Here is a 13151-nt window from a genome sequence, read left to right on the forward strand (position 1 = left end):
GGATAAGGCTGAAAATCCAATAACAAATCCTAGCAAGTCAGACTTGGTGGGAGGGGGACTGGTCATGGAGGATGACAAAGGGAAATAGAGATCAGAGGAATACCAGACTTGCACACAAGCCTAGTCACGTTAAACAGCACAGCAGATGTTTTTTGGTTTGTGGTCCCTAAAAAGAGAGAAAACTACGCTTGTTGCAGGGATGACTACAAAATAAAGATTCCTCCAAAATCACATAAGATGGCACAAACAGAACATGCAAGGCTAAAAACAGACACTGCTCTGAAGTTACAGCTATTTATTTAATTACAGGTAGCCATTTGATTTTTACTTGTTATCGCTTTTTTAACCTGTTTTTACCTGTTATCATTTATATGACAGAACTAATGTTCAAAGACTACCAAGAGGTTTTTTCCCCACTGTTTCTGATTATGGGTCTTAATATGTGGCATACGAGCACGGGAGGAAAAGAAAAAAAAAAAAAGAGGCAAAACCCAGACAGCCTAAACAGTAAGTTCTGCAAATGCTAATAACTGGAAAGGAAATGGAAAAAAAAAAAAAAAAAGAAAGACCAGGAACTCCACAGGATTCAAGAGGTGATGGATAAAGTCACCCGCATGGTAGGAGAAAGTGACACTGTTCACACAGCATATCTTAACAGAGGCCTAGATGGCCTGACATCTTTTGGGATTGCTAGCACTTTTGCTCTGAAACAACTGATGGAGGTCCAATAGTTGCCTACTCAGACCCTATTCTTTAGGCTGAGTGGTCTCACTGACAAATAGACAGATAAAAGCACCATTCATTCATCACATCTTTAACATCAAACACAGATCACCCCCTTCATACACCATGGTTACCTCTCAGGTCCATCCCAACTCCCAAACCATTCCATTCATCACACCTCATTACCTGTCGTCCCCCCAGTCTGCCATGCCATGCTCTAACATCTCCTCCAAATCAGTTCATCTCTCCCAGCTGCACCCTGAGCCTGCCCTTACTGCCTAATATCCCCTCCCCCCAGTGCCCAGCCTGCCTGTTCCCCAAAGCAACCACCTGCCCCATCCCAACTTCTTGTACCCACACAACCCTCCCCACTCATCTCCTAATAACATCTATTTTCCTCTCAACTTGCTGCCACTTCAGTGACCTACCCTAAACCCACTTTATAACTTTCACTCATCCCTAACCCAGTCTCCCAGTCCTCATTCAAGTCACCTGCCCACCAGACTAGGAAGCCACCCCTCAGCCTGCCCCAAACAAATCCATCTCCCGTTCCCAAACCACTCACTCCAAAGCTTCCCACCCATCTTCCCCCCCCAACCTCAAGCCATTTTCCAAACCAGCCACTCCTCAATCCCAATCCCTCCACCCACCTCATGATCTCCCTTCTCAAAACACTCTCCATTCTCATCTGCCCACCCATAACCTCCCATCCATCCTCAAGCCAACCCCCTGCTACAACCTGCAACACCTCAGCCCCACACCCCATCACCTCCCCACGACCCCTTCTCGCCCCCCTACCCCACAACTTCCCACTCAGCCCCCACCACAGGCTAAACCGCCTCAGCCCCCTTGTAATCCCCCAACCCATAACCCCCATTCACCCCCCGCAACAGCCTGCAACACCTGTCTCCCACCCCACAACCTCGCACACCCCACAGCGCCCCACCCGACGCCACACCACCCCTCAGGACAACCTACCGCGCCTCAGTCCCACGCCCAGCCCCCACCTGCCGCACAGCCCCCCTTCCACCTCCCACTACAACCTGCCGCACCTCAGCCCTACGGCTCCCTTCCACCCCCACCACAACCTGCCGCACCTCGGCCCCACAACAGTCGTCTCCCCCCCCCGCCCCCAACCCTGGCCAGCCTCCCCGCTCACCTCTTGAGGTACCGGGCGTCCTCGCCCTGCATGGCGGCGGGAGGGGAAGCCTCGGCAGGGCGCGGCCCCGCAGCGGTGCTGTTACCAGGGTGAGCGCGAGCCCCGCCCCGCGGGCTCTGAGCGCGCACGCGCCGGCGCCGCTGCCCGAGGCGGCGAGCGCGCATGCGCACTGCGCGGCCCTCGCGGCCCGCCTGCGCCTGGTGCCGGCTGCGAGCGGCGGGGCGGGGCGGGGCGGGGCGAGACGAGACGGGTGCGGCGCCCCCTGCAGGCGTGGGGGAGGCGCTGACCCACCGGGCCCGGCCCGAGGCGTGAGGCGTGAGGCGTGAGGCGTGAGGGGTGAGGCGGCCTGCCCGCCTGGCGCGGCCTCCCGGACCCATCCCCGCCTTACTCGGAGGTCGGGGCACGAACCCTGCTGGCACCCATGGAGGTGCCATGCCGTGCCGTGCTGTGCCGGGGCCCCCTCTGCCCCCTCTGGGTGCAATGACCCGGCAACGGCCGCTACCCACCGTGCTAGGTAAGCTCCCCGGGCCTAGGGCCCTCGCAGGCCAGGGGCTGTAGCTGAACCCCCTGAGGGCGGGGGCTGCCCCACAGGCCTCGGCACCCCGCGGGGCTGTTACCAAACTCCCCTGCTGCCTGAGGGTTTGCCCGCTCCTTCACAGAAGGGCCAGTGGGACAATGCGGCCTGCAGGCCCTGCACAGGGCAGGCCAGGCAAGGCTGGTCCTCCAGCAAAGTTAATGGTGCTGAGGCGGGGGTCCAGGTAGGGCATGGCCACAGGTCCTTGAGCCCTGAGGGAGTCAAGAAACAGTCCTGCCCTTACAGAGAGATCCACCTGTTTCATACGTGGTACTTCAGGAAGCTGCAAGTAGCAGGAATAAAGGCATTGTATGTTCCTGGTTGCAGTATTTAGGGGAGGATTGAAGAGGGGCTGTTGTGTCCTGCCCCATTATGGCCATCTGAGCTGTCGCTTTTCCTCAGCACCACCTCTTAGCTGAGCCCAGCCTTAAGGCAGCCTTGGTCAGCAAGGTGTTTTGAAATACAACCTTCCTCTTCGGTCAGCAGCATTGCTGCTCACCCGCTGATGTGCAGGAGACATGGGGGCGATACTGCTGTAGCTCCAGCCTCAGCCAGGTGGCTGGAAATCCAAAATTGTGTTGGGATGTGTTACGTCGTACAGCCAGCACCTGAATCCTCTGTCACTTTACCTTGTTTCTGAGCCACTCTAAAGAACAACCAAATGACATCATATCCAAGAGGTATCAGAAACCATCTTAATGGGCTGTAGTTTACCTAAAGTTTGTATCAGAGCAGCATCCAGTCGCGAATGGAGATTCCTCTGAGCTATTTGTTGTAATATCCATGATAGAGGTAAACCAGGCCCATCCCCAGCTGCCCAAGGGTCCTGCTGTTCATCTGGTTGGAAAGTAAATGGCTAACACGTAGAACTAGAGGCAGCAGTGTCTTGTTGTCTTTTTAAACTCTGTGCTTTCTCAAAATAGGATTTTAATTTCTGCTTGGTTTTGCAAAATTCAATAAAACTGTTGTGTGGGATTTGCAGAGATTATTTATTTCAAGAGTTATTTGAGGAGCATGGGTTGTTGTTTGGGTTTGAGAATAAAAGGACAATACCACTCTGCAGCAACTAACAGGAGTTGCATATAAGATGCAGGGCAGATCCATGCATGTGTTGTTTTCTGGAGTGCTCTTTGCTGGACTACAGCCCCATTACATACAATTGAAATGGCTGTCTACCCAGAGTCATAAGGTTAATACAGAAATAAATAATAGTCAGGTACCTAAGCTTCTGTTTTTATTGTGGCAAAATATTAAGAATAAATAGTTAATGTCTACTGATCTTATTGAACACTAAAAATTTTTATATTTTCATAATGTGTAACAGCAGCAAAAAATATTTTGTGGTATCCATACTGTTCCCTGCCTTTGTTTTAACAGAAAATGGAAAAAGAAAGTACCCTGTGAAATATAAAGTGCTACCTTAGAGCAATGAATTTACAAAACATTGCTGGAGCATAATGCTTTTGTTACTGTCTTTATTCTATTTTTTATCACAGTAATACTTTCTATTAATGACATTTTAAAGAAAAATGTATATATGACTACCTGATCAGACCAACAGTTCTTCAGTGATTTCAGCAGCTCTTCAGATAAGCACGAGCCAAACGTTAAACTCTGAAGTCATATAAATAAAAAGTCTGTTATTTCCTGAGTACTAAGTACCCAACAATCTCCATCTATTTCACTGAGAATTTCTTTTTTTAATGTGGTCACGTATGCCTACAAGTGGAGAATAGTTGTAGGCACCTATGAAAAAGTAGGTCAAAGATTACAAGATAAGAATGATACAAAAGAATGTTAGGCCTGAAAAATAAGAGAAAAGGAACATTTATTGCAGTTAAGTGTGCCACGATCTTTGGCCTAAAGTTGGCTGTTTGTCAGGGCCTGAAAGGACAGCAGAGCCTGTCTCAGCCTGACAGAGTCCAAATGAAAATATCTCAGCTTTGTAGGGATTGAGCCACAACCAGTGCCAAGATCAGATAATTTTGTATATCAGTGACAACCAGTTGATGCTGGCTTTAGAAAACCACATGGTGCAAACACTAAAAACCTTGCGTTGCATGGGATATTCTTTTAAAATTAAATCGTAAAAAAATGCCGCCCAAGGACTGGTTCTGCAGCCTTTCCCTGAGCTGTTGATGTTGCCTTGCACAATTTCTTATATCCCTTTTGTTATAGTGCGATGAGGTTTATGGCATTACAACGGGACCCTGGAGTTTCCCCTCACCTGCACGTTAGAAGCATACACAAGGAGAAAGAAAGAATGGTATTTGAGGCAGAAGGGTGATCGAGTTGCAAAGAGAAGCTGGAATGTGCAGTATTTCTGAGTTTCTCTTGTTTTGTTTGGGTGGTTTTGGGTTTTGTTTTTTTTCTTAGAGCAGTTGTAAGAAATACTGTTCTTGAGTCAGGTAGAAGAAAAGATTTTTTTAGTGAGGAAATATAAAGAAGGGTGGAAAGGAGCATGGGAGTTGCAGAGAAAAGCAGAATAGGAAGAGAACGGTGGAGGAAGTTGCACAAAGAGAAGTTAAGGGAGGGAAGTGAAGCAGGTGGGTAAAGAGAACAAGAGGAAAGAGAACCATGGAGTGTTCTCAAGTTAAATATATGGTAGAATAAGTGTACAAGAAATGGACAACAACATTTTTGTAGAAGAGGTGTAGATGAAGAAATAAACAACATTTTTGTTCTTTGTTTGCATTAAAAAAGTGAAAACCCTTTTAAATGTCTTTGAGGAAGCACACTTTTATGCAAAAAACTGAGATTCTTTTTTTTCCTCAAGATGGCCAGATGTTCTTAACCAGATAGGCAGAATACACTCTGTGACATCAGAGCAACACCCACCACACTGTCTCATGGTAACTTAGTTTTATTTCTTCCTATTTGTTCTCTTAGTATAAAACAAATTCATTATGATTGAAAAGTACTGATGCTAAGCCTGATTTTGAAGTCAAAAAAGCTGTTTCCATTGTCTTCAGTGAGCTTTATATGGGCCTTTGGTATATAACCACGAGACTGCATGTTGAAAATGCCTTGGGGTCTGATTTCTTCAAAGTTTTATTGAATCCTACACAGATTTTTTTACATCATTGTGAAAAAAAATTCAAACAAAATAACCAACATTGCTTTTCTATAACAAATGGAATTGTTAAATGGTAATTTCTGTCTTGCAGAATTAAGAAACAAAAGCAACCCTGAGATTTGTAATCTCTCCATCGAAGATTGCATCTTGCTCTCAGGAAAAAAGAATATGCGTGAATTTCAAGGGAAAAATAGTTAATACGAGATATTTTCCTAGACCTTGTAAAAATGAACTATGTCTAAAACTCCTTAAGGCCTTTTATTAGCAAAAATAAAGTACAGCAATCTGAAAGGATGACTTTCAGAGAAACATTTTAAGTGATTAGACTATGCTGCGCAGTGAGGGTCAGAGATGATGTTGTTCTGATGTGCTGTCACGTAGTAAATGATTGAGGTATGGAGGTAATAAACCCTGGGCTTAAAAGTTTATATTGGGAGGAAGAAGTGAGACGAGGCAAAGCAAAATCTGATATGCAAAGGGAAAGTCTGGCTTAACTCTTCTGGATGAAATTAATCTTGGGACCCAGATCAAGGTGATTCTTGAATGCCTTTTTGATCAGCAGTGACAGGGACATCCGCTCAAGAGAAGGGCGTTTTCTATATGACACATGATCGTGCTGGTAAATACTGGGTGCTCTTGTTATCCTTGAACACAACATTTCACAAAAATGAAAACAGGAGTCTCTATTGAGAGCTTGATTTGTATTTTATAATATATCTAATTCAACACTGACCTAAGTAAATGCATCAATTTGCGGCTCATTTAAACCAGTGAAGAAAATAAGCTGTGAGTTTTCATTGTTTCAGATGCAGAAAGAAAAATTTAAAGATGTGAAAAGAAGCAGACCTTTTCATAGAGAAGCAGAGCTTTCTTTTAACTAGATATTATAGAGCAAAGGGTATACTGTTTTCTCCCTTGACTTACTCAAATCAGAATTGCTCACTTCCATGAAAGTGATCCTGTTTGATGGCCTTGTATGCTCGTTCACTTGACTGAGTGAGTATATCCAGCTGGTGGTAAACTGACCTCTGCCATCTTGTGCCTCAGTGCTCCTCAGCAGCTGGAGTGTTATAAACTCTGCATGTGCAGACCTGCGCAAGCCTGCAAGGCAGGAGTACAGTACCCAAGCTCAGCTGCAGCTGGTGATGTGGCAAAGCAACCACAGACTTTCAGTGCCTGACTTGAGACTTGAGCTACTTACGGAAAAAATAGCAGTTTACTCATGTCCTAAGCAAGGCTGATCTAAGAAGTGTTGGAAGATATAAAATGTATCATAATGTTACCTTTTTTTTTCCTTAAGGGATTAACCCTTTAAGAGGTAATTTTGCTGTGATTTTGCTGTGATAATACAGCACGTTGTGTATTTTCATAGAATCATAGAATCATTTAGGTTGGAAAAGACCTTTAAGATCATCGAGTCCAACCGTAAACCTAACACTTCCAAGTCCACCACTAAACCGTGTCCCTAAGTGCCACATCTACACGTCAGTATGTTCTGTGTATGTATGTGTATGTGTGTATGTTCGGTATGTATGGTACACTAGAATTTGTGTATTTCGTTTCTGCTTATTTTCTCACAAACAACCTGAAATGCAGTATCCCTATCCAAAGAGCCAATGATGTGCTTTCAGTTTGGGTTAATTTTAATTGGACTAAGGAAAACATGGAAAGATTAAATATAAAAGTGTCCATACAAGAGTGAGCAGATGGCCTCTCTCTGCTAATATCATCTTGTGGGCCCCAGTGACAATGATGGAGCTTTCTTGTGCAAAATCCTGGTTCTGCTGAAGTCAATGAGAGTTTTACCATTGACCCTGATGGGGACAGAATTTCACCTCTTAATGTTTATTAGATGCAGCAGGCAGAAAGCAGACTCATAGCTATAAAGGCTATGACATTTTATGGTTCTGACTCTGCAACCACTCAAGCACATGCTTAATTTTGCCACAGTAATAAAGTTAAGCGCCAGCTTAAGTGTTTTCAAGAAGGGGTCTCCTTTACATGTGAACAAGTCTATATTTGATCATAAATCAGGAATTCCCCCTCTTCCTCATCCCTCCTCTCCAAAAGAAAAGGATTCTGCATGTGGTCATCAAATTCTTTCTACTTTGCTCAAAAATAATTGCCATTTTTTTCCATTTTTATCAAAAAAGGCAAGGGGAGAGTAAGGAATGAGTACCTCAGCTGGAGTGGTGTTGCTCAGGTGACATTTGATTTAAAGCAAGTTACTCATTTAAAACAGATTCAAAAGGGAAATTTCTGTTTCCAACAATTTATTATAAATATCTCAGACAATGGCTATTTCCTTAGAAAAAGTGAAGATTTTGCACAACACTTAATAGCCAAAATATTTTCATTAAGTTTTTGAACTATCCTGGACAACACTAGCCTTGTTCTTCATATCAGGGCAAACCCTGCTCTTTTTGCAGATAGCAGCATTGGTGTATTTGTTTCCACTTAATTTTAACCAAAGCACATGAGAAGCGTAGCAGAGTAGAAGCACAAGGAGAGGCATTTAAGCTAGATGAATTCCGACCTGAAATCAAGCATAAAATTTTAGTGGGATAGCACTTAACCAGTGGAATAACTTACCTTAGGATTTATGACTAGGTGCTTCCCCGTTATTACCAGTCTTTATGTCAGGAGTAGATGCCTTTGTGAAACAAATGCTCCAGCTTAAACAGACTTACAGGTTCATAGCAAATTGTGCTGAAGCAACCTCTTTCGGTCTATCCCCCTGCCCCAAGCCAAATAATTTGTACCCATATTATTCCTATCACTAATATCATCTTCAGTGATGTGCATTATAGTCTTCCTGGGGAATCTGTTCCAGGACTGTATTGCCATTATTGCAAGAAAACCATTCTTTTTTGTATCAAAGCTACTCAGTCAGCCCATGTTTTTCTTGAAGAGCCATGCCCAAACCTGGGTACAGTACTTCAGCTGAAGTCTTTCCAGTGCTGAATAGGTAAGGATGACTTCATATTGTTTATGGGGATGAAATAATCCTTCCACTTGGTAGTGATAAGGCTGGCCTTGATGCAGGGATCAATGGATGGGGAGTCTTTGATGTGTATTATATTGAAGGGCCAACTAGATGGTCATGGAAGTCCCTCCTGGTTTTAAATCTAAGAAAGAGAATGGATGATGAGTGTACAGTAAATTCTTTCATGGGTTCTGTTCTTATGCTAATTTGTTTTATTTACATTGTGATTGATAATAATAGAGGAAGTAGTCCACTGGGTAGGGGGGATGATGAGTCAGTTTTAGACTCATCAGGAACCCAAGCAGATGCTGTACTTCTGTTTGATTTAGTGCACTTGCTCCTTCACCCTACTTGGTCTTCCCAGAACTATCTGGTGGCAACATGGTTGGAGTGGAAAAACTGGAAGAATGTATACAACAGAGACAGTTGTAAGAAAAAATGTAACTTATGTGACAGTCAGCTGGGAGCCAATGACAAACAGGATGCAGAGAAAAAAAGGCTTATCATGGGGGCTGTGGCTGCATTTCCCTCACAGTTAGGAGAGCCTTAAGGTTTCACTTGCTTGCTGCTTAGACCCCACCTCATACTCCACCTAGGCCATCAGTTCTGGGTCGAATGATATCAGGCAAGATAGCTTTTCCTGAGGAGCTTTCTAAAATGCCTCTGACAAGAGTGAGTGTGACTTGCACGCAGCCTGAGCTCCGGAGCAGTGTGCGTTCCAGGTGCTGTCCTAGCTGGCTCAGCACAGAAACAGCCAGAGGGATTGCTGGCTGTGAAACACAGTGAAGGAACAGCAGGAGAGTGTATGGGGTGCCTGGAAGAGACTGTCAGAAGAGGAAGGTGATGGTGTTCAAAACAAGGCATATGGGGGGCAACAGGAGACCTGAGAGGTAGAAGGGAACATGGGGTGAAGAATATTTCTTCACCCTCCCAGCTGTACTTTCCAGGAGTCTGGAAAGCACTGGGGGAAGGAAGGATCAGGGGCTGGTCTGACCGGCCTGTGGGTAAGAAAATACGAGAGCCCAGGAGTTCAGCTCTGGTAATTACTATTTCTCATGAGCTTCTGGGTTACAATAATGGAAGTTTTACAATGCTGTTGAGCTGTGTGTTGAAAAAACAATCCTTCAGTTTTCAACTAATTTAGTTACCATCTGTAAGCTGTTTAGGTAATTCCCCTCATTTCACTTTCCCCATTTAATTTTGCTATGTGTGCCCTTTCTTCATTACACCTCCTACATATGCATCTGTACGGGCACAGAGTAGCACATAGGTGTGTAACTCAGGATTTTCCGTATAACTGGAAAACACAATTGTCACTGATGTGCTTTGTGGGCAGAACGGGATAATGCTACCTTACTGTAGCTCATCCACAGACTGTAGGCATTTTGCTGTGGGGACCTGTGGTCTGTTCCTCACACCAGTGTATTTTAGACAGACACAGAAAGTGTGTGAAATACGTAAATAAAAAGTGCTTTATCCTACAAAACTCCAACATTGGTGTTTGTATAGATGTCTGAGTTTTGTTTTGCGCCTTCTGTACAAAACTCAATTCACTGTTGGATTTCAGATTTCAGAGTTAACATAGTAAAGTTGTCCTTAATTCACCCAGCTCCAGCTAAGTATTGCATCTCATATGATTCATAAGATTTCCCTGGAACCCAGGGGCATATCAGTTGTCATGGCGAGGCACAGTGAGGTGAGTTAATTAATAGCATTCCAACATATCCTGGGCTTTATTGGCTAGTAGTGAAGAGTCCCAGAAGAAGGAAAGCACTGTAATTGTGCCAGATCCATCCTGTGTTTCCTATAGTTTCATTCTTGAATTTTTTTTCATATATATTATATTGTCTCAATGCCAGTGCTCATGGTCTCTGAAATTAAAAGCATTCCTCATAAAGGGGATTATGAGATTAAAAATATTGCTCACAAAGAACACGTTGATCTTCACTGGGAGGGTGATAGATGTAAAAACATCAAATTACTGATGTCACCAAATAAAACTAATTTAGGAGATAACAGTGCATTTTTAAAGAAAAAGTAGGGATGTTTTAGATTTACAAACTGTAAGAACTTTCCTTCCCAGTGTGCTCATTCTTCATTTATCATTTTATAATAAGAAAACCCCTTAAACTTAAAGTTAGTCTTATACAAATGTCACTTGCTAGCTTTCTTGCTAATCCAGAGGAAATATTATCCTAGTGGTCCCTGAGGTCCAATGTCTAGGTGTTGGATACATGATAAACTTACTTGAAGCTTTCTTAGTGAGATATAGTCCTCTGGAGACAGCTGTGGATTTAATTTTTCAAGCTTTAGTACAACCTAACCCCTTAAAAATAAGATTTAGGTTTCCCTTGTCAGGTCACTTAAGAGTTTCTTCTTTTATTTTACTCTTTTTTTTTTCCTCCTCTGCTACTTGCCCAGACTTCTAATCCCCAGCCTCTGGAGGAAACATTTAACCATCTCAAACTTTTCATGTCTTGATTATTTTTTGGTTCCAAAGGACAACACACATACACTTGGCTTTTGAATGGTTCTAGTCTGAGAGCTCAGATAGAAAGTGTTCATGCAAAGCAAATAGTTTCCAGTCTTGATCATTTAGGTTTCTACTTTCAGTTCTGAAAAAAGGTGGGTTTTGCAAATTTTGAGCCAGTCCTCTGTGTAAGAGCAGTATTTCACAAGAAGAGGTGTGTTTATAGTCTCTGTAATCCATGTTCCCGTGTGTTTATGCTGTCCAGGAGTTGGGCTTAATCTAGTTTTCTTGCCCCTTGATACTTATCACTTAGTTTTGCAGAAACTGAGTTTAATGTTCCAAGGCATGCACTCGATTTAACTGCATAGTTCCTGGTATTGTGAAACTCCACACAACTCAGAGACAAGTTAAGGATGAAGGCTATCCAAGCCAGCAGTGTCACAGATACACTATATCTGAAATGCAGGGGTAGTATACTTGTGATACTTCTACTGATCCAGTAAAAATGCTGCTTACAGCTCCTGACTCCCTCTAATTTCCCTGGTGTGCAACCTCCCCCGGCTGCTGCCAGACCTTTTCTTCTCAGGAGCTAAAGGGGGAAGAGGCCTTCTAAGGTCACATGTCAGATTTGTTCCCGACAGTCAACTTTTCTTTTTCCCTCTCAGCTTGTTTTCCTTTGGCTTTCTCAGGAAATTAGTTTTATCTTGCCTTACCTATCCATGCATTCATCAGGTCTCTTCTTCTTCCCTCTAATAACTTCATGACATGTTGGCCAAGTGCAATCACCATTGAAAGATGTGTGCAGAGTTTGAAAGTTAATTAAGTTTCTAGAGGTTTGTGTGCTCTGGCTGCCAGGTAGATGAGAGACCCATGATAGGGACTGCGCTGAGGGAGAGTTAAGCAGAGTTCAGCTCTTTGGCAGCAGCGAGGGGTCAGTCTCTGTGCACACTAGCCAGACAGCCGGATAGCACAGATGAATGGGCTGGCCAAGCTGTTCCAGAGCAGCTCCACACTGGCTGCAGCACAGGCAGTTTCTTGTCCAGGGTGGATCTTTCACAATAGATAGCAAGTCAGAGGAGGCATGGTGGTTATTTCAGGTAGAAGCAGTGAGACGCAAATTTAAAAGAAACTAAGCGTCATGTTTCTCTATAGCTTAGAGAACAACACATTTTCCAGTCTAGTTTTAACTGCCCTAACAAAAAGGATGTTCTCCACCACTGTTGTGAAATATGCTGCTGTACCAGATCAGGGAAATGCCAATCTGATGTTTGCCATCCTAGCCAACAGCAGGGAGAGGTCCACAGAGCTCCACATCTGAAAGCCTGGATCTAATAAAAGAGGCATATTGCAGAAGGTTACATGATCTCTCTAACCCATGGTCTGCCCACCTCACTTCTTTCTACAGATCTGTTGTTAGCCATTCCACTCTCTGCTTCCTCAAGTTGGAGTTTCTGTTTTGTCATGATGTTCGCACTCCAGAAAAAGGCTGTCCCCTCCTGGCATCACCACTCTCATGTCCCATCACATCACTAGCATGTGCCCTGCTATGCCCAGGACGGTAGCCTTCATGCCTGGGCCTTCTAAGAGTTCAGGAAAATGCCTGGTGTGGCTCTGTGTGGGAGCAGCATGTAAGTGCTAAGAACCAGCCAATGCACATTTCCTAACTAATGGCTTTAGACTGTTTTCCTAGGCATTGCTGCCATTTGCTGTCAGAGACAAGATAACTGGGCAGGATGCTTTTTGGTCTGAGCAGATGGGTCAGTCATATGCCTTAGGTAGGAAGAATCCAGCTGAGAGGAAGTGGAAAGGCATGTTTTTCTGGCAGTGTGGTGTACAGAAAGAGCTTTGATGGTGTGGGTTGCCATCTTTCTTTTGCTTTGGAATTGAAAATAAAGCCTCGAGAGACTTTTTACGAAAGCATTTCTCGCAGTTGCGTGCCAGAGTTGAAAGAGATTAAGACTAACTTATCTCCCACTTGCCCGTTTCTCCCACAGGCTTTTCCGTATTGCTTTTTGTGCTATTTCCTGAGTGTGCAACATCCTCTTTATCCTGGCTCACCAAACCACTATCCCCTCCGGTCACTCCTTAAAACTCTCTTCTTATGTACAGTCCACAATGGCTGAGACAGCCAGTCTCCAGACCCCCTTCCTCCTTGGTTAAAGA

The 13151-nt window shown here is 44.2% G+C and overlaps 1 protein-coding gene across 1 annotated transcript in view; it reads right to left on the reverse strand.

Annotated features, from left to right (window-relative positions):
• Positions 1-2032, reverse strand: part of KIFAP3 (kinesin associated protein 3) — a 72464-nt gene extending 70432 nt beyond the window's left edge. Inside the window, exon 1 of the mRNA XM_075508022.1 lies at positions 1883-2032. Coding sequence (XP_075364137.1) covers positions 1883-1914 — 32 coding nt within the window. The 5' untranslated portion in view covers positions 1915-2032. The remainder of the gene's footprint in view (positions 1-1882) is intronic.
• Between the last annotated feature and the right edge of the window lie 11119 nt (positions 2033-13151).

This window comes from Mycteria americana, chromosome 7 (assembly GCF_035582795.1).
Source record: "Mycteria americana isolate JAX WOST 10 ecotype Jacksonville Zoo and Gardens chromosome 7, USCA_MyAme_1.0, whole genome shotgun sequence".
NCBI classification, from domain to species: Eukaryota; Metazoa; Chordata; class Aves; order Ciconiiformes; family Ciconiidae; genus Mycteria; species Mycteria americana.